The following is a 25,682-nucleotide window of genomic DNA, read 5'->3' as shown; positions in this document are numbered from 1 at the left end:
CACAGAAAATGTTTATAAATAAAAATATTACAATAAAATATATTAATAACAACAATAAATAACAAATGTAAAATCACAACCAACCAAAAGTGCAATACAGTAAAAAACAGAACAGTGCACCATTTAATCATGGGGAACAACACTAATGGCTAGATTACATTAAAGTCTATGGAGTTGGAAATGTGAACAGAGCATTGGTAAAGCTTACCAATCAAATGTAATCTAAATCTAGTCCTATAATTGTAGGATAAGTGTTCATAGGAATTAACTTAATTTTTCCTATGATCACTCTTCCTGCAATTATATAAGCTAACTAAGGATGTTCCTCAGAGTACAGTATGTTTGGAACATAATTGTGCAAGATGAGAACCAGCAGTATAACAGGCAATCTAGCAATTGGAATAATTTTTTGAAAATTTGTGGCAAGTTCTTTTTAAAGGGACACTGAACCCAATTTTTTTTCTTTCGTGATTCAAATAGAGCATGCAATTTTAAGCAACTTTCTAATTTACTCCTATTATCAAATTTTCTTAATTCTCTTGGTATCTTTATTTGAAATGCAAGAATGTAAGTTTAGATGCCGGCCCATTTTTGGTGAACAACCTGGGTTGTTGCTGATTGGTGGATAAATTCATCCACCAATGAACAAGTGCTTTCCAGGGTCTAAACTAAACAAATAGCTTAGATGCCTTCTATTTCAAATAAAGATAGCAAGAGAAGGAAGAAAAATTGATAATAGGAGTAAATTAGAAAGCTGCTTAAAATTGCATGCTCTATCTGAATCATGAAAGAAAAAAATTGGGTTCAGTGTCCCTTTAAGGAACAGAAGCATCTCTGCATGTTCAGCTAGAAGTCTGTTTCTGCTATCAGTAAGGACATTTGACTCTAAGCTGAACAGTCTTTCACTTTCCACACTACTGCATGGGACAGAAAGATATATTTTTGGGCCATTTTAGCCAGAGCTGGAAATCTCAGTTTATTAACTCTCTTACAATAATACAAATAACAGCAATTTGTATCTGTGCATTTGCATGAGTACAAGTAGTCATGCATATACTTGGAATCGGTGCAACTCTAGTGTATAGTTTTTTGTTTATTTTCTAAGAACATTGTGATGATTTTCAGACTCCTAACCAAGCCCCACAGTGTCAGATGTATACACCCTCTTGTTTATCTGTCTGTTCATATGTAAGGATTTTGGGGGACGGGGGAGTTTCTGCTTTTCTTGTTTTTCCAGCCCCTTTCACTGGATGTCCCAGTCAACCTCATCAACATAAACTAGGAGCTTCTAAGCAAGTTTTTAAAAGGTTTTATACTGAATTTTTATATAATCTGTGCATAGTTTTCTTTATAGTAGTGTCTATTGTATGTAGTTATATGAAAATTGGTGTGCACTGTCCCTTTTTTAAAGGGACAATCTACACCCTTTGCAGCCTTATCTTAGATAAGACTTTAAGATGACTAAATAGCATCCTGCACCTTTTCTATATCATGCAGCAGGAATGGTAAAGTTACTTTAAAATTAATATTGTTTCTGGCTACTTTGAAATGGCTGCCAAGCTCCATCCACTGATAACATCACAATCTGGGCTGCATATGGCGTCCTATCACAAAAGGCTCACTAGTTTGAATTCAACAGATTGCCAATGTTATTCAGCAGAGTGCCTAGATGTAGCCCAGATCGTGACTACTTTTTTCTTTTAACTTTCCTGCTGCATGATATAGAAAAGGTGCAGGAGGCTATTTGCAGCTTAATCAAATGCAAGACTTTTTTTTTTTTTAAGATGACTAAGGTGTAGACTGTCCCTTTTTTAATATGTGCAAAAAATGAAAATAAGTTGCATCTACAAATTGTGTTTTTTAGACAAATTTGTTGGCTAGCGTAACCTTTAACACCTTGGCGACAATGCTTAATTGTATTAAAAAGATGTTTGACCATTTCAGTTTAAGTGGTAGGTTGTGTGGTTTATATAAAGCAAAGTTTTTTTTTTTTGGCTTGAGCAGCTAAAAAAAAAAAAAAAAAAAAAAAGTTAATCACTACCACAATACATAACTACATTTTTTTTTATTTTTTTTAAATGCTGTTCCAAACACGAAAAAGCAATGGCATTTCAAACTATCCCCTGTCAATATTATATTTATATTATTTGTGGGGGTTTTTGTGACATTAGTACCACTGAGATTAGATGAACATGTGATTGTTTGCTATTTTTGGGGTATGTGCTTGTGTTATTTTAGTTTATGAATTCTCTTCTGTTTATGTATTTAATTCCTGCTAATAGTATATAGTTATTTTTAATTGCTTTATATAAAACATTTTGTTTGTGTAACCAAGCAATGTTAAAGGGATATGAAACCCGAAAATTGATGATAAAAATAAATTCAGAAGTTGTTTACAAATTTCATGTTCTATCTGAATCATGAAACAGAAAAAATTGAGGTTTCATATTTTTTTTTAACTTATTACAGAAAACCAGTAATTGTAAATACAAACCTTACAGTTTGCGTTTTAAAGAAACGGGTGGGGGGGGGGTGGAATGTAGTCGATGTATCCATCTAGTTTCAAATATAATGGCATTTCTGATTTACTTGCAGGTGAAACTTTTTTTTTTTTTTTTTTTTGACAACCAGTGCCATCAAATCATTTTATATCTGGTATTACACATTCAACAATGTTCCCTTTTTTTATTTTTTTTATTGAGGTTTCAAAAAGCAAATCACAAAATAAGAACAAAATACAGTATGCACAATTAGTCAATGCAACGAGTGTCAAGTACATTACAATGCTGAGTGTGTACAAACAATCTAGAAAGGAGAATAAACAATAATGAACAACTTTAGTTTGCAGTTGTGATTTGCCAATTTAAATGTGAACCTTCTAATGAACTCTAGAGGCCTCTCCAGAACCTCAAACATAGGCAAAATAGAACAGCTAGCGAAGGTTAATATGGGAAAAGAGAGACCACTTTAGGGCCTCAAAACAAACTTCTTTTTTTTATATCAGCTATAGGTAGAGTTGGGTATATTATAGATAATTGTTGCAGTATAATATGTGAGTATGTTGCGTTTAGTAGGATATATTAATAGAGAGAGTATAATAATAAACCATAAGTTAGGGTCAAAGATCTGCAACCCAATTTGTAGAAATTATGGAAGTGTGGCATAGGTTAGATAAGCCGCATAGTTAGCGCTCCTAAACTAGGAGGTACATTATAGTGGGGGGGGGGGGAGGAGGTTATATGTAAATATGATAAATAGTATAAACAACAAAGGTGCAGGTCCAGCCAACAATAGACATATATCTCAGACTTTGAGGTAAGGCTGCGCAAGCCACTGAAGCTGCGACCATAGCAACAAATTATAAGTTTTGCATATAGCAGCACATGTAGGAAGCGAATAGCTTAACGGGCATATACACTCTAGCCGCTTTGCCACCATATCTTAAGATATCGGTTACATCACAGACATGCATGCCAAACTAGAGATAAACTTCCCATTTGCTGTTTTTTTTTCTTTTTTTTTTTCTTTAAGTGTAGGAGCAGTAACTCATAATAGAAGGCGCAAAAGATTGCACATTTTACATAAAATATTAACATTAAGGATTCAAGCATATAGTAATAGGCCAGGTGGCCCAGATACAAAGAGTAATGAAAAATGTTTAGCCTCCCAATAAAAATGGCTATATTGATAACTATAAATGGTAAATATCATGTTTACACATTGAGCCAAAAAATTACTAGAGAGTGTGAACTGCCCAACCTTCCTATGTAAATATATTATTTTTAAGCTCTTAAGGAGCTTGTTAGACTCTAGAAATGGGGTAGCTTACCTCTTGGGGTGAGTTGGGAGCTTCAAGCTTAATTGTAAGACCTTCCTCACCTAGAGATATAGTTATATATATGTGTGTATATATGTCAACAGCAATTAAATCTTCCGCTATCAGGTCAAAATGCCTACCCAGTTAGAGAGAAATAGAAGTAACTCCAAAATTTTAAGCGTGGCGATTGATTAGGCATTATAATATAAATAGGGAATATGGTTTTTCCACATACCTGGAATTCTGAAACCTCACTGTCTGGACATGGGCCCTATGCCCAAACAACAAGCAAAACAGTTACATGTATAAGTGTGTAATTCAAATAGTCGTTCACTTAACATTCCCTAAGTTAGTTGAATGGTGTTTTTAATGCCTAATGTGTTGGAGAGAAGACCTGAGTTAAAAGATTTGATCTAGATGACAATCCAAGAAAGCATACCAATGAGCTGTATATGTATAAACATCAATACATGTGAAGGATATAATAAGCATTAATGACAGGAAACAGGCTTAACATAATACCTATAAACAAATGTGAGATGAGGGAAACAAAAATTGGCAGTACTATTAACATTCAACTAGCGCATAGCAGTCTAAACTTGTGCTCCAATGTATAACCAGCTAGGTAAAGAACACTCGTTATGAGCAGCGTAGTCAATATCAAACTTGTCTCTAGCTTGCCCTAGAATCAATATAAGCCTATGGCGCTGGATACCGTTGGGCTAGTTATTCTATGAAACAGAGCTAATTCCCAATCTAAATCTCACATAAAAGCAATAATATCCTTATACATTTCTTTTAAACTAAGCTATCCCCCATAGTCTCGTAAACTTTAGTATCTCACTTTATGTGGGGGTATTGTATAACTTAAAGGCCTCAGCAAGCATTAGCCCTAAACGCAGTAAGGAAAGATGTGGGCAGTTAATATGTGAGCTTACATAGTTGGGTATAGTAGCTAACAGGTAGGCTTGCAGAAATATGCATCAATATGCTTTAATTGTCCTACAAGAAAAAAAGAGGGCATTCGGTTATAAAGATTACATTTCTCAACATGCCAAATACTATGTTCAAAGTGAGAAGATCGTTTAAAACATATATGAACCAATAACGTTTTCGTCAAATTATACTGGGTCTCTCCAAGGTAAGCAGCAAATAAAGTGAAGCTCATGCAGACATTAGGAACTTCCTTAGTATTAATGCAGAAGAACTCTGCTAACCAGCACAAGCATAGTCAAACATAATTTGGAATGTAGGTTCTTTGAGTCCAAGTCTAAATGCAGGCTTCTAAGTAACTGTGGACGATATCAATAACTGGGCAGCCAGCCGCCACATAGAAAGTCAGAAAATTTACCCCATTCCTGCTCTCTCAAACAGGGAAGCTGGATAGTCTGAGTACATGTTGCTGAATGCGGATCTAGCGGGAAAAAAAATGCCTACACACACGATTAGTAAGGAATGCTGTATAGATCTAAAGCAGCTGTAGCCCTGGCGCCAAGTAACCAAAGTATTGCGGGGGTCTAAGCTTCATTCTCACAGATTTTTCCTTGGCTGCCTTGAGGTCATCCCTCTTGTTTGGCTCTTTAGCAGCTATTGTAGCACCTTGCCCAGTAGGATGTGATGCTGTACTTTCTCCTGCATAGGTTGTCACCTGGGTCATCAAGACGACCCGCTGACACTCTCCTTCTGTTGTGCTCTGTGAAGTGCCCTCAAGTTCCTGGGGGTAGATGGGAGATATAAGATTTATAGAGATGGCCCCATTATCAGCCACATGATCCACGAGGGCCCCCAAATTGGGATGTGGGCTTGAGCTGAATGCCGCCACCATATGCGCCTCTAGTTTGTGAAAGTGATTGCCCACCAGCGCCTCAATGGCACCAAGGATATCCATACCTGATACCTCCATTTCAGCCAAAGCTATGCGCCTGGGTTAGATTGTCGTTGGGTACCCGCAGTCACAAAACAATATTCCAAGCGTTACTGGGAAAGCAAGATGGCCGCTCCCCGATGATCTTCACAGCTGCCGTCTCTGCCACAACAGATCGCAAACTGCTCCAGTCAAATAATTTCACAAGGGACAAGATGGTTTAGTTAGCGTCCCCACGGTAAAAGCTTCAGTTAGGACATGGTTAAGCAACCCTGGGCAATTAGAAGTACAAAATTTGTCAATTTAAAGCCGGAGCTTCAATGATACACGTCTGCCCGGGTGCATAGCTGGCTCCGCCCCCCTGTTCCCTTTTTTTTAAACCCTATCTTAACTTGAAGACGTGAGTCAAAATTTAAACTTTCTTTCATGAGATGGTGAGAGTCTATAAGCCATCACATTAAAGTCCAGTCCTACAGGAGGAGGCAAAACACCCCACACAAGAGATCTTTAATCCCTCCCACTTTCTCATGATTCCTTAGTCCAGGTTTCACCATCACTCCTTTCAGGAGGCAAAAACTTAAGTACTGATCTAATGTTGATTGAAAGCGGTTCTCAGACCGATGTGAGACACATTATCCTCCTCAGAGAACCAGGAATAGGACAGAGGTGTAAAGGAGTACATTGTCAGTGAGAGTAATTCTCCTGCGGAGTTTGCAACTTGCCTGCCATAGAGGTTGCTGGGACTTGTCCTGCAACCTCCTCCTGTTGATGTGTCGGAGCACTCCTTCCTTAGATACTGTGTCAGTGCTTATTACGCAAAATGGGCTCTTCTACTGGAAGCATGTCTTTTGCAGCTTGGTAAGCACGGTAGAGTGAGTGCTGACAGGTAAGTAGGTACTTGCACTCACATAGCCCAAAGCTATTAGCATCAACATAATCATCATTTAGAGGAAAAATGTATGCATCTCCTAGATGCAGTTAAAAAGTATTTTATTTATTGTAGTCAAAGTATCCATGTCATACCAGCAAGAATGATCTGACGCATTTCCTGTGGCACCAGGCACACTTCCTCAGAGATCCCAACTACTAACTCATAAAGGAAAGAGCTTGGACATTCAACCAATGATTATCATTTAGTTCAATAGCATGTTAAATTCACCTGTTTAACTCCTTAAGGGTGAATTATCACAGTGATGTCACTGATTAATCTCTCACATAATACACCTTAAGAACATATATGTAAGCATGAACATGTACACATGATAGTCTGGGGACAAAGTTTATGCTCCGATAACACTATATACAGTTTTGGGCACTTAACACAGTAAAACAGGTACTTTCTCTATTTCCTTCTTAATATGAGGAGAGTCCATGGCATCATTCCTTACTGTTGGGAAATACTGAACCTGGCCACCAGGAGGAGGCAAAGACACCCCAGCCAAAGGCTTAAATTCTCCCCCTACTTCCCTCATTTCCCAGTCATTCTTTGCCTTTCATCACAGGAGGTTGGCAGAGAAGTGTCAGAAGATACGGAGTAGTTCCTTATGGAAGGTATCTACCCTTTGAAATGGGAAAGTTGTTTTAAGTAGTCTTGTCAGCCTCTCAGTGAGAGCATTGACGAATGTTAGAGTCTGGAGATGCAGGGAGAGTCTTTCTGCGAATCCATCCAGACTCGTATTAACAGCTCCTAGGCAATCAGTGTTGACGTGTTTCACTGCTTGCTTCCATCACTCAAGTCCATGTCAGGAGCGATGCTACAAGGCTGTCAAACTTGAGAGGCTTTGTTTCTGTTCCACGGCATAGATTCCGGTAAGATCACTTAATTTTTTTTATACACATATAACGCAAGAAGACAGGGTCACATTGTGTCTCCTTTTATCTGTATGGAACCAAGGGTTAATATCTCCGGAGGGGGATTATTGAACAGGGGGGTTAATCACATAATTTTATTTTATTATGTTTATGCTGCGACATGTGAGATAAGGCTCAGGCAGATGTTGGAACGTACAGATTTTGCTTTAGTTTTTGGAAGCTGCGCAGCCTGAAAGGCTTGGCACGCTTTTTCCATAGCAGGGGCGGTCCTGCATTGCGCACCACGTGACCGGGTGTGGTCACACTGGTTTCCTGTTCTCTGACCGTGCGGTTTACCAGAGAAGCGTTTTTTCTGTTTGGCCTGGGTCATAGGAGGTGGTGAGTGCTCCAGCCATTGGGGGTATAAAGGTGCCGTTTTATCTGATTATTCAATAGTCTGCTTTATAAGCGCAAGCTATGGAGGGTTCTGATGCGTTAGAGGGTACTCCCTCTTTACCTAAATCTTATACCTGTTTATCTTGTGAGGAGGCTGCGGTGTACTCGCCTGCTCAATTATGTTCCACATGCCTTGATAAAGTAATCATGTCAAAGAAAGTTAATGTTTGATACCACTGTGCCGTCCACTTCTGATGAGTCTCCGTCCCGTGAGGTGCGCACCCTACAGTCATCTCTCTCAATACACATGCAGCTCCCCTTAGCACTCCTAATCCTCGATCTGGAGGGGCCCTTTTACTGCCAGACTTTACTGAGCAGTTACAAACTGCAGTTTGTGCAGCCTTTAGTGCTTTAACTGCTAAGCAAAAGGTGAAATATTGCTATCCTTCCCAGGGGTCATCTACTAGCTTATTGGATTTATCTGATACAAGATTATTCGATGATGAAGACGCCTCTGATACTTCAGAGGGTACTCTTTCTGGGTCGGAATCTACTTCCTCTAATCCTCCAGCTGCGGAGGAACCAGACTTTTTAGATTTAGGATTGAAAATTTACATTTTCTGTTAAAGGAAGTTTTGGCTACTTTAGAGGTTCCAGAGCCTAAATGGCCTGAGGAACCTTTTATTCCTAAATTAGATAAGGTCTATGAGGACAGGGTTGTACCACAGACTTTCCCGGTTCCCGTAAAGATGGCAAACATTATTAAGAATGAATGGGAAAGAATTGGGTCTTCATTTTCCCCTTCTTCCTTTAAAAAATTGTTCCAGACTCTCAATTGGAGTTGTGGGGTTCCATCCCCAAGGTGGATGGCACTATCTCCACGCTTGCTTAACGCACTACTATTCTGCTTGAGGATAGTTAATCATTTAAAGAGCCCATGGATAAGAAAATAGAAACTCTGTTAAGAAAGATGTTTCAACATATGGGATATTTGTTTCAACCGGCTGCTGCGGTTGCTGGAGTGGCTACCTACTGGTGCGACTCCTTATCTGAGTTGATCAAAGTGGAGGGTCCCCTCGACGTGATCCAAGAAAGAATTAAGGCCTTAAGGGTGGCTAATTCTTTTATTTGGGATGAAAATATGCAAATTATTTGCCTGAATACTTAAGGCTTCAGGTTTTTCTGTTCAAGCCCGTAGGGCACTCTGGCTGAAGTCCTGGTCTGTGGACATGACTTCGAAGTCAAGATTTCTTTCCCTTCCATTAAAGGTAAAGATTCTATTTGGTCCAGGCCTGTACACAATTATCTCCATGGTTACTGGATGCAAAGGTGCCTTTTTACCGCAGGATAAGAACAACAAACCTAAGGGACAAGGTCCTAATTTTCGTTCGGATAAATCCCAACGTCAGCAGCCCTCCGCAAAGCCCGAGCAATCCAAAGAGACTTGGGAGCCGGCTCAGTCCTGGAATAAATGCAAGCAAAACAAGAAGCCCACCGAGACAGTCGTCATGAAGGGGCAGCCCCCGATCCGGCTCTGGATCTTGTAGGGGGCAGACTGTCTCTCTTTTTGGACGCTTGGTTTGGGGACATGCAAGACCCGTGGGTCCTGGAGGTCATCGCTCAGGGATACAGGATAGGTTTCAAGTCTCATCCACCCAGGGGCAGATTCCTCTTGTCAAACCTGTCTTCAAGGCCAGAAAAGAGACTAGCCTTTCTGGGGTGCGTGAGGGATCTCTCCTCACTGGGAGTCATTGTACCGGTACCTCTTGCAGAAAGAGGTCTGGGGTACTACTCAAACCTTTTTGTGCTCCCAAAGGAGGGAACTTTCTGCTCGATTCTGGACCTAAAGTGCTTAAACAAGTTTTTAGCTGTCCCCTCGTTCAAGATGGAGACATTAAGGTCCATCCTTCCCTTAGTTCAGGAAGGACAGTTCATGACCACGATAGATCTGAAGGATGCTTACCTTCACATTCCAATACACAAGGAACACTTCAAGCTCCTAAGGTTTGCGTTCCTGGACCAGCACTTCCAGTTTATTGCACTTCCGTTTGGTGTAGCTACGGCTCCAAGAGTTTTTACGAAGGTTCTAGGGTCTCTGCTTGCAGTGGCCAGAACCAGAGGGATAGCAGTAGTGCCATACTTGGACGATATTCTGGTTCAAGCACCATCCTGTCATCTGGCAGAAGACCATTCAAAAGCTCTTCTATTTCTTCTTCGATCTCATGGATGGGAAAATAAACTTAGAAAATAATTTTCTTATTCCCAGTACCAGGGTAGAATTCCTGTGTTAGGGATTTGTTACCCACCAGGGCTATCCCCTGGAAAGTTCTACGGACCAGCCTCCTGAGTACTCTGCAACAAATATAATGCTGCATTGCCCTGTCTACCAATAGACACAGACTCAGCAAATGGGTTACAAAGCTGAGTAGGACGACACACCAAATACATATGAAAAGTATTTAAATATTCAGTGACATCACCTTTATAAAGGGATCAGCTAAATGTCCTATGACTTAAGCTGCACCAGTTTGCTCCATGTTGATTTAGAATAGTAAGGACAGGCAAGTATCTAAACAGTTAATACAGAGAGAAAAGCGCACTCAGAAACAACCGGCTCAATAACATTGTTAGACTATTATATGGCGATTTACCACCTGAGTGCAGCTAAAGTTAGTAGCACAAAAAGGGTGAACCCACAAATATTGGTACAATATTTGTGTGTTCAAACGCCTGGGAATCCAAAAAAAATTAGAAACTGTCTCTAAGAGGAAAAAAAAGTATTTTAAATAAAATAATTTTAGTAAAGTGACAGTTTGAGTCAATAAAGGGTTAAACAAATATAAATTTATACAAAGCTATTGTTATTCATGGTGCTTACCACTCTAACGCTCTGAGGAGAAACTGCAATGTCTCATCAAAGATGGCCATCTGTGAGGGGAAAAGAGAAACGGAGCATAGTTTTGGCAGAAAAAAAGTTATCCCCCTCAAGTTCAGAAAATTTAATAAATGAGCTTGCCACCTTCAGAAACGTTCGTGATCATCTGAGAGCCTGCTGAGAATGGGGACAAGAGATCTGGTATGTGCTAAAACTTGCACAGAAAAACAAACACAACCTGATAATTTAAATTTCTTTCTGTATGAGGAGAGTCCACGGCATCATTCCTTACTGTTGGGAAATACTGAACCTGGCCACCAGGAGTAGGCAAAGACCCCAGCCAAAGGCTTAAATACTCCCCCTACTTCCCTCATATCCCAGTCATTCTGCCAAGGGAACAAGGAACAGTAGGATATCGGGGTATAAATGGTGCCGGAAGAGAAAAACTAAAATTTTGGTCCATCCATCGGAGTATACGGGCAGGAGGTAATGAAATTATCAGTTAAGTATAATTTATGTTTCCCTTCTTAATATAAGGAGAGTCCATGGCATCATTCCTTACTGTTGGGAAAACTATACCCAAGCTCTAGAGGACACTGAATGATAACGGGAGGGGTAAAAGAAAAAGGCGAACCCTAATCTGAGGGCACCACAGCCTGCAAAACCTCTCCCAAAAGCTGCTTCAGCCGTAGCAAAAACGTAAAATTTGTAGAATTTTGAAAAAGTATGTAAGAAGGACCAGGTCCGCCTTACAAATCTGATCCATAGATGCCTCGTTCTTAAAGGCCCAAGAGGTAGCCACCGCTCTAGTGGATTGAGCCGTAATCCTTTGAGGAGGTCCAAGTCCTGCTGACTCGTAACCTAAGCAAATAATACTCAACCAAAAAGATAAGGAAGATGAAGAGGCCTTCAGACCCTTACTCTTCCCAGAGAAGATAAACAAGGAAGAAGTTAGTCTAAAATCCTTAGAAGCCTGAAGATAAAACTTCAAAGCTTGAACATCCAGATTATGAAGTAAACGTTCCTTCGAAGGAGGAGGATTAGGACACAAGGAAGGAACCACAATCTCCCGATTAATGTTACAATCACACACCACCTTGGGGAAAAAAACAAGCTGGTACGTAGAACAGCCTTATCAGTGTGGAACATCAGATAAGGAGGCTCACATTGCAAGGCAGCTATTTCAGAAACTCTGCATGCAGATGCAAAACCCAATAGAAAAAGAACCTTCCAGGACAATAATTTAATGTCGACTGAATGCAAAGGCTCACATGGAGCCCGTTGCAAAAACTTAAGAACAAGATTAAAACTCCAAGGTGGAGCGTTAGATCTAAACACAGGTCTGATCCTGATCAGAGCCTTAATGAAGGATTGCACGTCAGGGAGTTCTGCAAGCCTCTTGTGCAGTAATACAGAAAGGGACGAAATCTGTCCCCCCAGGAAACTGGCAGAAAGGCCCTTCTCCAGACCCTCCTGGAGAAAGGAAAGAATCCTGGCAGCCTTGACCTTATGCCAGGCAAAACCACTCTCTTCACACCAGAAAAAGTAAACTCTCCACACCTTATGATAGATGCGACGAGCAACAGGCTTACGAGCCTGAATGAGAGAGTCAAATAACCCTCTTAAAGAAACCTCTCTTGGCTAAGACTAAGCGTTCATTTTCCACTCAGTCAGCCTCAGAGAATCTAGATTTTGATGAACAAAAGGACCCTGTTCCAGCAGATCCCTGCGACAAGGTAACTTCCATGGAGGAGATGATGACATCCCCACCAGGTCCGCGAACCACATCCTTCGTGGCCACGATGGAGCAATCGGTATCACTGATGCCTGCTTGATGCGGGCCACTACACACGGGAGAAGTGGTAATGGCGGAAAAATTTAAATTAGATTGAACCTCCAAGGCATTGCTAATGCATCTATTAGCTCCGCCTGATGATCCCTGGACCACGACCAACATCTAGGTAGCTTGAAATTGAGCCGGGACGCCATGAGATCTATCTCCGGCGTCCTCCATCTGTTGCAAATCTCTGCAAACACCTCGGGATGGAGAGACCATTTCCCCAGATGAAAGGACTGCTGAGGAAATCTGCTTCCCAGGTGTCCACACCCAGAATGTGGATCGCTGACAGCGAGCAGATGTGGGCCTCCGCTCAAGCTAGATTCAGAAATACTTCCCTGATTGCTAGGGATCTCCACGCCCCCCCCCCCCCCGATGGTTGATGTAAGCCACAGAGGTTATGTTGTTTGATTGGAATCTGATAAACTTGGACGAACCCAGAAAAGGCCAAGCTTTCTAATCTCCCAGGATGGTCTCAAGAAGGATGTCCCTAATCTCCCAGGATGGTCTCAAGAAGGATTGAGCGATTCTCTCGACCGGTTGTCCAGAGAAATCGGTTGAGACAGATCCGAATGATCGCCGTTCCACTAACTCAGCATGCACAGCTGAAGTGGTCTGAGATGGAATCTGGCAAAAGGAATGATGACCATGCTGGACACAATGAGACCAATAACCTATATACACCGAGCCACAGAGGGCCTTGAGGAGGTCTGGAGACAAGCGGAAGTTAGCTTGTAACGTCTCTGGTCTGTAAGGAATATCCTCCTATTGTAGGAAGGTTTTACTTGCCTTGCAGATTGAGGACCCTCCACTGCAGACAATCTGTGAAAGAGTGATAAGTTCTTTAAGGCAGCCCCAAAATAGTTATCTACCTTCTAGTTTCTAATGCGGTTTCTGAGTAAATTATCCAGGAATAAAACAAACTAGACATTCCCTGCATGCTTCCTTTAACCTTTGAAATATTGGAGGTATGGGAGATTATTCCAAAGATGGACAGAGCTATTTCTATCTTCTTAAAGAAAACTAAATTTAAAGGGACAGGAAATCATTATTTTTCTTTCATGATTCAGATAGCATACAACTTTCCAATTTACTTCTATTCTCTAAATTGCTAAATTATTTAGGTCTCCTTTGTTGAAAAGCATCTGGGTGCTATTTGCTGATTGGTGGCTGCACATTTTATGTTAATTTGTATGCTCTTTCGGGAACATGAAAGACATATATTTTTTTGTTTTGTGTTTCCTGTCCCTTTTAAGTTTGCCTGATAAATTCTTTCATGATGGTGAGAGTCCATGAGACTTAACTTTTTATTTTTGTTTTTTCACAACAGTAGGCGGCAGTACCAGTTTGCACTTCTTTTACCCTGCTTTTTCTTTAATTCTTTCTTCTTTTTTTCTGCTTTCTCTTGGTTATATGTATGACTAAGTATTAATGGGGAAGTAGGAGTGTTTAAAGCTCTGTTGTGTGGGGTGTTTTGCCTCCTCCTATAGGACTGGGATTTAATCCCTCATGTGATGGCTTGTGGACTCACTATCATGAAAGAAATTAATTTATCAGGTAAGCATACATTTTATTTTTAAAAGGTTCTCTTTCTCTTGGCTATTTCCTCGTCCCAAAGAGTATCTGATCTTTCGCCCCTCTTGTAATTCTCTTTACTTGATTCCCCCCCCAATCAGGATAAAGCAGTTTTAAGAACAAACTACTCTTTCTTCCCTAAGGTGGTTGTTTCTTCTGAAATCCTCAATCAGGAAATTGCAGTCCTAACTCTGCCCGGTGCCATAAAAATCTAAAGAAAGATCATTCCATAAATAACTTGGATGTAGTAAGAGCCTTGACATTTTATCTTCGAGCCACTAAATAATTCTGAAGTTCTTCTTCCATGTTTATCCTTCTTTTTTTTTTTTCTGGTCTCAGCAAGGCACAGAATGCTACTGCAATCATATTGGCTTGATTTGCATAGCTTACCTATTAGCGGGGAAGTTTCTACCTAAATGACTTACTGCACATTTTATTAGAGCAGTCACCACCTCTTGGGCTTTTAAAAATTAAGGCTTCCTTTGAACAGATTTGTAAGGCAGCTACTTTGTCATCTTTATATACTTTACCAAATTCTACTATTTTTATACGTTTGCCTCTTTTGGTAGGGAAGTTCTGCTGTCTGCAGTGCCTGTTTAGTACTTCTACCTGCTATTGGATAAGAGGTGGAAAAGTCACCTCGTGAAAAACAATCAGCATTTCAGTGAATGGCCAGAAGGGGTTATGTTAGAAAGAGCAAGAAAAAAAAGTAAGCTTTAGTAAGTTTAATTAAAAATCATGAATGAAGATACCTTTATTTTACTCCTTTCAGTTATTTAAATAGACATTAAAGTATTTTTTTTTTTTTTTTTAAAGTTAAAAAAAAATTATACATTGGAACAGATCTGCATACAAAGTAAATGATTTAAAAGCATTAAATAACTTTTTTTGTTTGTTTGTTTGGGGGGTGGGGGTATGCTGCTTTGTATTCCCAAGACACATCCTTTGAAAAATCTCTTATATGCGGTTTGTTACATGGCTAGTTACTGATATAAACAAGCTCCTGTATATATCAATCAATTACTCTACACTCTAACCGCTTTGGCAGTGTGAAAACTCCTTCAGTGTTGAATTAACAGGAAAACGGGCAATTCAATTTTGAGTTTAATGTCCCCTTAAAGGGATACTGAACCCAACTTTTTTTCTTTCATGATTCAGCTAGAGCATGCAATTTTAAGCAACTTTCTAATTTACACCTTTTATCACTTTTTCTTTGTTCTCTTGCTATCTTTGTTTGAAAAAGAAGGCATCTAAGCTAAGGAGCCAGACAATTTTTGGTTTAGCACCCTGGACGACACTTGTTTATTGGTGGGTGCATTTAGCCACCAATCAGCAAGCACAAACCAAGTTGTAAACAAAAAATGGGCCGGCTTCTAAACTTTCTTGCTTTTCAAATAACGATAGCAAGGGAATGAAGACAAATTGATAATAGGAGCAAATTAGAAAGTTGCTTAAAATGGCATGCTCTATCTGAATCATGAAAGAGGAAAAAAATTGGGTTCAGTTTCCCTTTTAACTACTATCGAATTTTAAAGTAAAGCAACAATAAGATAAGCTTTTTTTCATTCTTAAAGTACAATGTAGAGACGATACATAAAATCTTCTATTTTTATTGTGTCAATGCTTTACATACACTTCACACTATTGTTGTACTTGTAGGCACCTGTGTGATCATATGAAGTTGTAAGGACAGTAAACACCTTGTAGTTACAAGACAGTTTTTGTTGTATTGCTATAGAATAACATATCCGCCAAGTCTTAACACTTTCATGACCGGGTTAAAGTCTACATCGGAAGAGCGTTCCGATGTAGACAAATTGAAATCATGCAAAAGTTTGCGATATTTCAATTATGGGATCGGGTCTGGGGGGCGTCCCTAAGACGCTAGGAACGCCCTCCAGACCTCGATCAAATCCTGCAAGCCTAGTAGGCTTCAGGACAGCCGTTTGCGATGACGTCGTATAACGGCTTTAAAGCCCAGTGCCGTTGTGACGGAATACAACGGCATAACGGAATTAAAAGGTTAATGTTTTTTAAAACAAACATCCTTTTTACTACAATTATTTATCAATAGCCATTACTCCACCCACAATTTGCCTCATTTGGAGGAGCCAATCTGGGCTTTAAGCAAAATAAAGAATGAAAATATATTGCAATGGTTTATTACGCATTACTAAACATTCTACATACAAATCTCAAGGTTTTTACTGTCCCTTTAAAGTAAAGTCAAAATTTCATGATTCAGATGCAGCGTGCTATTTTAAACGACTTTCCTCTGTATTTCTATTATCTAATTTGCTTAGTTCTCTTTGCATCCTTTATGGAATAGCATGCCATTATTATTATTATTATTATTATTATTTATTTAAAAAAAAAGTTATTTATTTAAAAAGCTCCAAAATGCAAAGGTACATTACAATCATAAGGGTACAATACAATAAAAAAAACGTACAACTTATGTAAGACTATACAATGTACACTACTACACTTACATTGACAAACATAAGTAAAAGGAGAGGAGCGCACCCTGCCCTTGAGCACAATCGGTTATAGATACACTTTTTACAATGTGAGCTAGTGTTAGAGAGGCTCTCAAGCTTACAGTCCTCAGGCTCATTGGTTTACCCGATGTGTTCAGCTAGCTCCCAGTAGTGCACTGCTGCTCCATCAACATAGGATACTAAAAGAATGAAGCAAATTTGCTAATAAAAGTAAATTGTAAAGTTCCAAATTGGATGCTCTATCTGAATCATGAAAGAAAACATTTGGGTTTCATGTCCCTTTTTAAGCAGTATGGTTCAGGATCTGCCTGAATTAAAGGGACACTGTAACCAAAAATTTTCTTTCGTGATTCAGATTGAGCATGAAATTTTAAGCAACTTTCTAATTTACTCCTATTATAAAATTTTCTTCATTCTCTTGGTATATTTATTTGAAATGCAAGAATGTAAGTTTAGATGCCGGCCCATTTTTGGTGAACAACCTGGGTTGTCCTTGCTGATTGGTGGATAAATTCATCCACCAATAAAAAAGTGCTGCCCAGCGTACTGAACCCAAAAAAGCTTAGATGCCTTCTTTTTCAAATAAAGATAGCAAGAGAACAAAGAAATTGATAATAGGAGTAAATTAGAAAGATGCTTAAAATTGCATGCTCTTTCTGAATTACAAAAGAAAAATTTTGGGTTCAGTGTCCCTTTTAAGGGTAAACCTTTAATGATAGCACAGAGTGAGAAAATGGTGTAAAAAAAAATGAATATGTTTTTGGTAATGTGAGAGGAATGTTCTATACTAGAGAATGAAGTACTATTCTCTCTGTTCTTAGGTTACAAAGAATCGTGCATCAGAAAAGCCAACTGAAAAAGATCTACAAAGAAGCCTGGAAGCCATGAAGGACCATGCACTGCTTCACTTAGTAACTTCAATATCTATGCCTAAGTACGATGACTTGCTAAGCCACACGCATTTTTTTTTTTTTAATCCTTTTATATCAACTGCCTCTTAATTATTTTATTTTTTTCTTCTTCGGTAAGGATTGGCTGCGGATTGGACCGTTTGAAATGGGAAAGAGTATCTTGTATCCTGGAAGACGTTTTCAAAAATACGAATGTCAAGATCACAGTCTATTACCTGTGATCACAAAGTGTGGCCTCTTTAGCACTTGCTGCATTCAGCCCAGCATCCTGATGATAAAGGAGGAGCTGTGTTTGATACCAAGCTTGTATATTTCAGTTTGGTAACCAGTCCAATCATTTCAGTCTTGTGAGCCGTATCTCTGTTCTCTTTTATGTTTGTTTTTTACTTGAGTTTAAATGCGGCATTCTTACAAGGGTTTGGTGACTGTTACTTTCAAATATGCAAAGTTATAACTGACTTCTTTAAATTTAGCTATAAACAAAATTAAAGGATTTATTTAAATTTGCAGATCAAACACAAAATGTATATTTTCATACACAGAATGACGTCAATATATGACACTAGTGTTTATTTAGTATGACACGGTTTGTTTAGTATGTATATTTCCCATGGAAATAAAACAATTGCAAAACAGTCTCTGTATTCTTCATTGAATAATATCCTTTAAAAAGAAGGGAGGCGCTTGCATTTTCATAGGAGTTGTTCCTTGCCTTAGAGATCAGACAATGTTCTATTTGTTCATTTATCCTTACAATAAAAAAAGTAAAGATATAAATCCCCCAAATCTGAAATTCCAAAATACAAACTTATTCTGAAATGCATCCTTTTCAATTAGTAATTTTTCAAAAAGTATTTAAAAAAAAAAAAAAGTTATTATCCCCACCTGTAAGTCACAATTTTATCTGCCTGTCTTTCTTTTTTTAAGACACGATGAGTCCACGGATCATCTTAATTACTAATGGGATATTCACCTCATGGTCAGCAGGAGGAGGCAAAGAGCACCACAGTAGAGCTGTTAAATAGCTCCTCCCACTCCAGTCATTCTCTTTGCCTATGTTAGTGATAGGAAGAGGTAAAGTGAGGTGTTAGAAAAGATTCTTCAATCAAGAGTTTATTATTTTTAAAGTAGTACAAGATTGTGTTGCTTTTGTTTTAGGGTGTAGCCGTAGTCCATATCAGTCTCTTCAGTAGAGCTTTGGTGGCTTTAGAGCAATGGGAACTTGTGGGACATAATTCTCACTGCGCCTCCCATACATTTATGCTGCCCTAATCCTGATAGCCTAAGCAAGATTACTCAGGCTTTATCCTTTTACCACAGGGCTATGTGAGGTAGAGGACCTCGCAAACCTGCTGAGCTGCCTGCTGTCGGGCAGATTTTAAAGGTAAGTGCTAACTTTTTATTCTGGGTCTGGGAAGATCTCAGAGGAAGTGGAGCACTTTGAGACATATCTCCGTTATTAGGACATTCCTCCTATTCATATAAGGGGAGGGGATCCTGTGACAGCACATTTCTCCAACATTGGTGTGTCCGGTCCACGGCGTCATCCATAACTTGTGGGAATATTCTCTTCCCCAACAGGAAATGGCAAAGAGCACAGCAAAAGCTGTCCTTATAGCCCCTCCCAGGCTCCGCCCCCCCCAGTCATTCTCTTTGCCGCTCTGAACAAGTAGCATCTCCACGGAGATGGTGAAGAGTATGTGGTGTTTAGTTGTAGTTTTTTATTCTTCTATCAAGAGTTTGTTATTTTAAAATAGTGCTGGTATGTACTATTTACTCTGAAACAGAAAGAGATGAAGAGTTCTGTTTAAAAGAGGAGTATGATTTTAGCAGCAGTAACTAAAATCAATTGCTGTTCCCACGCAGGACTGTTGAGCTGAGAGAACTTCAGTTGGGGGGAACAGTTTGCAGACTTTTCTGCTCAAGGTATGACTAGCCATTTTTCTAACAAGACTGTGTAATGCTGGAAGGCTGTCATTTTTCCGTCATGGGGATCAGTAAGCCATTTTCTTAGACTTAGAAAGAATAAAGGGCTTATTATGGGCTATTAACTGGTGGACACTCTTAAGGGCTAAATCGATTGTTTATTTAAGTTATATTTTGCAAGTTTGAAGTAATTTTCACACTTTTATTGTTTGGGGAACGTTTTTATCGCCAGGCACTAGTTTAGACACCTTCCCAGTCAGGAAGGGCCTTTCACTATAGTAGGCAGAGCCTCATTTTCGCGCCATTATTGCGCAGTTACTTTTGAGTACAGTGCATGCAGCTGCATGTGTGAGGGTCTGGTATCCACTGAAAACGTTTCTAAAAGGCTTGAATTGGTATCGTATACCCCCCTGGGATTTGTGAAGTCGCAACAAAGGCTGTGGCTGGGACTGTAGTGGGGTTAAAATTGCAAACGGCTCCGGTTTCCACATTTTAAGGGTTAACAGCTTGAAAATTGGGGTGCAATACTTTGAATGCATTAAGACACTGTGGTGAAAATTTGGTATAGTTTGGATAATTCCTTCATAGTTTTTCACATATTCAGTAATAAAGTGTGCCCTGTTTAACATTTAAAGAGACAGTAACGGTTTTGTTTTAAAACAGTTTTTGTGCTTTATTAACCAGTTTAAGCCTGTTTAACATGTCTGTACCTTCAGATAGATCATGTTCTGTATGTATGGAAGCCAATGTGGTTCCCCCTTCAAATATATGTGATAATTGTGCCATAGCGTCCAAACATAGTAAGGACAGTACTGTCACAAATAGTAAGGTTGCCCAGGATGATTCCTCAGATGAAGGAAGTAGAGAGAGTTCTACATCATCTCCTTCTGTGTCTATACCAGTTATGCCCGCGCAGGCGACCCCTAGTACTTCTAGTGCGCCAATGCTTGTTACTATGCAACAATTGACGGCAGTAATGGATAACTCCATAGCTAATATTTTATCCAAAATGCCAACATTTCAGAGAGCGCGATTTCTCTGTTTTAAACACTGTAGAGCAGGAGGGCGCTGATAATAATTTTTCTGTCATACCCTCACACCAGTCTGAAGTGGCAGTGAGGGAGGGTTTGTCAGATGGAGAAATTTCTGATTCAGGAAGAATTTCTCAGCAGGCAGAACCTGATGTTGTGACATTTAAATTAGAGCATCTCCGCGCATTACTTAAGGAGGTGCTATCTACTCTGGATGATTGTGACAATCTGGTCATCCCAGAAAAATTGTGCAAGATGGACAAATTCCTAGAGGTCCCGGTGCACCCTGATGCCTTTCCGATACCTAAACGGGTGGCGGACATAGTGAATAAGGAGTGGGAGAAGCCAGGCATACCTTTTGTCCCTCCTCCTATATTTAAGAAATTGTTCCCTATGGTCGACCCCAGGAAGGACTTATGGCAAACAGTCCCTAAGGTCGAGGGGGCGGTTTCTACACTAGCCAAGCGCACGACCATTCCCATTGAGGACAATTGTGCTTTCAAAGATCCTATGGATAAAAAATTTGGAGGGTTTGCTTAAAAAGATTTTTGTACAGCAAGGTTACCTCCTTCAACCTATTTCGTGCATTATTCCTGTCACTACAGCGGTGTGGTTCTGGTTCGAGGAACTGGAAAAGTCGCTCAGTAGGGAGACTCCGTATGAGGAAGTCATGGACAGAATTCACGCACTTAAGTTAGCTAATTCCTTTATTTTAGACGCCGCTTTGCAGTTAGCGAGGTTAGCGGCGAAAAATTCAGGGTTTGCAATTGTGGCGCGCAGAGCGCTCTGGCTAAAGTCTCGGTCGGCGGATGTATCTTCCAAGACAAAATTGCTTAATATCCCTTTCAAAGGTAAGACCCTTTTTGGGCCAGAATTGAAAGAGATTATTTCAGACATCACTGGGGGAAAGGGCCATGCCCTCCCACAAGATAGACCTTTCAAGGCTAAGAATAAGTCCAATTTTCGTTCCTTTCGCAATTTCAGGAACGGACCGGCTTCCAACTCTGCAGCCTCTAGACAAGAGAGTAACGCTTCCCAGACTAAACCAGCTTGGAAACCAATGCAAGGCTGGAACAAGGGTAAACAGGCCAAGAAGCTTGCTGCTGCTACCAAGACAGCATGAAGGGGTAGCCCCCGATCCGGGACCGGATCTAGTAGGGGGCAGACTCTCTCTCTTTGCTCAGGCTTGGGCAAGAGATGTTCAGGATCCCTGGGCACTAGAAATAGTCTCTCAGGGTTATCTTCTAGAATTCAAGGAACTACCCCCAAGGGGAAGGTTCCACATGTCTCACTTATCTTCAAACCAAATAAAGAGACAGGCATTCTTACATTGTGTAGAAGACCTGTTAAAGATGGGAGTGATACACCCAGTTCCAACTGTGGAACAAGGTCAGGGGTTTTACTCAAATCTGTTTGTAGTTCCCAAAAAAGAGGGAACTTTCAGACCAATTCTGGATTTAAAAATTCTAAACAAATTTCTCAGAGTTCCATCGTTCAAAATGGAAACCATTCGAACAATTTTACCTACAATCCAGGAGGGTCAATTTATGACTACCGTGGATTTAAAGGATGCGTATCTACATATTCCTATCCACAAAGATCATCATCAGTTCCTAAGGTTCGCCTTTCTGGACAAACATTATCAGTTCGTGGCTCTCCCATTCGGGCTAGCCACTGCTCCAAGAATTTTCACAAAGGTGCTCGGGTCCCTTCTAGCGGTTCTAAGACCAAGGGGTATTGCAGTGGCACCTTATCTGGACGACATTCTAATCCAAGCGTCGTCTCTTTCCAAAGCAAAGGCTCATACAGACATTGTTCTAGCCTTTCTCAGATCTCACGGGTGGAAGGTGAACGTAGAAAAGAGTTCACTGTCTCCGTCGACAAGAGTTCCCTTTTTGGGAACAATAATAGATTCTTTAGAAATGAAAATCTTCCTGACAGAAGTCAGAAAGTCATAGCTTCTAAACGCTTGTCAAGTTCTTCACTCTATTCTGCAGCCTTCCATAGCTCAGTGCATGGAAGTAGTAGGGTTGATGGTTGCAGCAATGGACATAGTTCCTTTTGCTCGAATTCATCTAAGACCATTACAACTGTGCATGCTCAAGCAGTGGAATGGGGACTATACAGACTTGTCTCCAAAGATTCAAGTAGACCAGCTGACCAGAGACTCACTGGTGGTTGTCCCAGGATCACCTGTCTCAGGGAATGAGTTTCCGCAGACCAGAGTGGGTCATTGTCATGACCGACGCCAGTCTATTAGGCTGGGGCGCGGTCTGGGATTCCCTGAAAGCTCAGGGTTTATGGTCTCGGGAAGAGTCTCTTCTCCCGATCAACATCCTGGAACTGAGAGCGATATTCAATGCTCTCCGGGCTTGGCCTCAACTAGCGAATGCCGGATTCATAAGATTCCAGTCAGACAACATGACGACTGTAGCTTACATCAACCATCAGGGGGGAACAAGGAGTTCCTTGGCGATGAGAGAGGTATCCAAAATCATCAAATGGGCGGAGGATCACTCCTGCCACCTATCTGAAATCCACATCCCAGGAGTAGACAACTGGGAGGCAGATTATCTGAGGAGTCAAACTTTTCATCCGGGGGAGTGGGAACTCCACCCGGAGGTGTTTGCCCAGTTGACTCAATTATGGGGCATTCCAGACATGGATCTGATGGCGTCTCGTCAGAACTTCAAGGTTCCTTGCTACGGGTCCAGATCCAGGGATCCCAAGGCGACTAGTGGATGCATTAGTGGCGCCTTGGTCGTTCAACCTAGCTTATGCGTTTCCACCGTTCCCTCTCCTTCCCAGGCTTGTAGCCAGGATCAAACAGGAGAAGGCCTCGGTAATTCTGATGGCTCCTGCGTGGCCGCGCAGTACTTGGTATGCAGACCTGGTGAATATGTCATCGGCTCCACCATGGAAGCTACCTTTGAGACAGGATCTTCTAGTACAAGGTCCATTCGAACATCCAAATCTAGTTTCTCTGCAGCTGACTGCTTGGAAATTGAACGTTTGATTTTATCCAAGCGTGGGTTTTCAGATTCAGTGATAGATACTCTGGTCCAAGCCAGAAAACCTGTGACTAGAAAGATTTACCATAAAATATGGAAAAGATATATCTGTTGGTGTGAATCCAAGGGATTCTCCTAGAGTAAGATTAAAATTCCTAAAATCCTCTCCTTTCTCCAAGAAGGTTTGGATAAGGGATTGTCAGCGAGTTCTCTAAAAGGACAGATTTCTGCTTTATCTGTCTTGTTACACAAACGACTGGCAGCTGTGCCAGATGTACAAGCTTTTGTACAGGCTTTGGTCAGAATCAAGCCTGTTTACAGACCCTTGACTCCTCCCTGGAGTCTAAATTTAGTTCTTTCAGTTCTTCAAGGGGTTCCGTTTGAACCCTTACATTCCATAGATATCAAGTTACTATCTTGGAAAGTTCTGTTTTTGGTTGCTATTTCTTCTGCTAGAAGAGTTTCTGAATTATCTGCTTTGCAGTGTGATCCACCCTATCTGGTGTTCCATTCAGATAAGGTTGTTTTGCGTACCAAGCCTGGTTTTCTTCCAAAAGTTGTTTCCAACAAGAATAAATCCAGTTTCAAAGAAGGAACGTTTGTTACACAATTTAGATGTAGTCCGTGCTTTAAAGTTCTATTTAGAAGCAACAAAGGATTTCAGACAAACTTCTTCTTTGTTTGTCGTTTATTCTGGTAAGAGGAGAGGACAAAAAGCTACTGCTACCTCTTTCTGGCTGAAAAGCATCATCCGATTGGCTTATGAGACTGCCGGACGACAGCCTCCTGAACGAATCACAGCTCACTCTACTAGGGCTGTGGCTTCCACATGGGCCTTCAAGAACGAGGTTTCTGTTGATCAGATATATAAGGCAGCGACTTGGTCTTCTCTGCACACTTTTGCCAAATTCTACAAATTTGATACTTATGCTTCTTCGGAGGCTATTTTTTGGAGAGGTTTTGCAAGCCGTGGTGCCTTCTGTTTAGGTAACCTGATTTGCTCCCTCCGTTCATCCGTGTCCTAAAGCTTTGGTATTGGTTCCCACAAGTTATGGATGACGCCGTGGACCGGACACACCAATGTTGGAGAAAACAGAATTTATGCTTACCTGATAAATTACTTTCTCCAACGGTGTGTCCGGTCCACGGCCCGCCCTGGTTTTTTAATCAGGTTTGAAAATTTTCTTTCTCTATACCCTATAGTTTCTCCTTTTTTTCTCCTAACCGTCGGTCGAATGACTGGGGGGGCGGAGTCTGGGAGGGGCTATATGGACAGCTTTTGCTGTGCTCTTTGCCATTTCCTGTTGGGGAAGAGAATATTCCCACAAGTTATGGATGACGCCGTGGACCGGACACACCGTTGGAGAAAGTAATTTATCAGGTAAGCATAAATTCTGTTTTTTTAGCAGGCACTGGGGCTAAGGAGATTAAATGTGGCTGTACTCTGGGGGGCCTCGATCACTTGGGACAAAGTAATAAGGACTCGGAAGATGGTTGTGTGGGTCACTCTTTTGGGCTATAGAGCTACCTAACATGCGGTTGCACAATCATTCCCAATTTCTATCAGAGTGTACAAATTTAACTAGCTCCCGGTGGCTTATCTATGCATATTAATGGCGACCGGGAGATTGTTTATTGATACGCCCACGATGGGCGGTGTTACTTTTGGCGCCGTTTTTTGGCCTGCAATTCTTCTATCAAGGCACAGTCATAATGGTGCCGGGAAATGGAGTGTTATCACGCCCACGAGGGGCGGAGCTAGGTGGAGGCTGTGTTAGGTTGCGCTCTCCACCTCCATTATGATATCGGAAGGCAGCGCATCTAACACAGCCTTTAGTGGTTTTCCTTCTCAATGCGGGTCCAGTCAGCACTTTGAAGTACAGCGTTTTGGACTTGCTTGTGTATATTAACATATAGTTTATCCATGACAATAAACAGTTTAAAATTTCAAAGGAAATAAACTGTTTAAAATGCATTCTTTTGTCTTTAAACTTAGGTGTTAAATGAGTCTTATGGCATTTAAGTTTTGGGCAGATGGGCACTTCAGCACAATATCTGAGGTGTAAGTAGGTGCTACAATATTTGCTTACTAATCTAAATCATTCCTGCACACAAAAAGAAAAAGTTAGTTTGAAATTTAAAGAGAC

The 25,682-nt window shown here is 40.5% G+C and overlaps 1 protein-coding gene across 1 annotated transcript in view; it reads left to right on the top strand.

The window, feature by feature from the left end:
• Window positions 1-18,202, top strand: part of OARD1 (O-acyl-ADP-ribose deacylase 1) — a 57,995-nt gene extending 39,793 nt beyond the window's left edge. The window contains exons 5-6 of the mRNA XM_053706864.1: window positions 17,478-17,590; window positions 17,686-18,202. Of these exons, the coding sequence (XP_053562839.1) occupies window positions 17,478-17,590; window positions 17,686-17,788 (216 nt within the window). The 3' untranslated portion in view covers window positions 17,789-18,202. The remainder of the gene's footprint in view (window positions 1-17,477; window positions 17,591-17,685) is intronic.
• Window positions 18,203-25,682: the final 7,480 nt, after the last annotated feature.

This window comes from Bombina bombina, chromosome 3, assembly GCF_027579735.1.
Source record: "Bombina bombina isolate aBomBom1 chromosome 3, aBomBom1.pri, whole genome shotgun sequence".
NCBI classification, from domain to species: domain Eukaryota; kingdom Metazoa; phylum Chordata; class Amphibia; order Anura; family Bombinatoridae; genus Bombina; species Bombina bombina.
The sequence above is the reverse complement of the archived record's forward strand: the minus strand, read 5'-3'. Positions and strand labels throughout refer to the sequence as shown.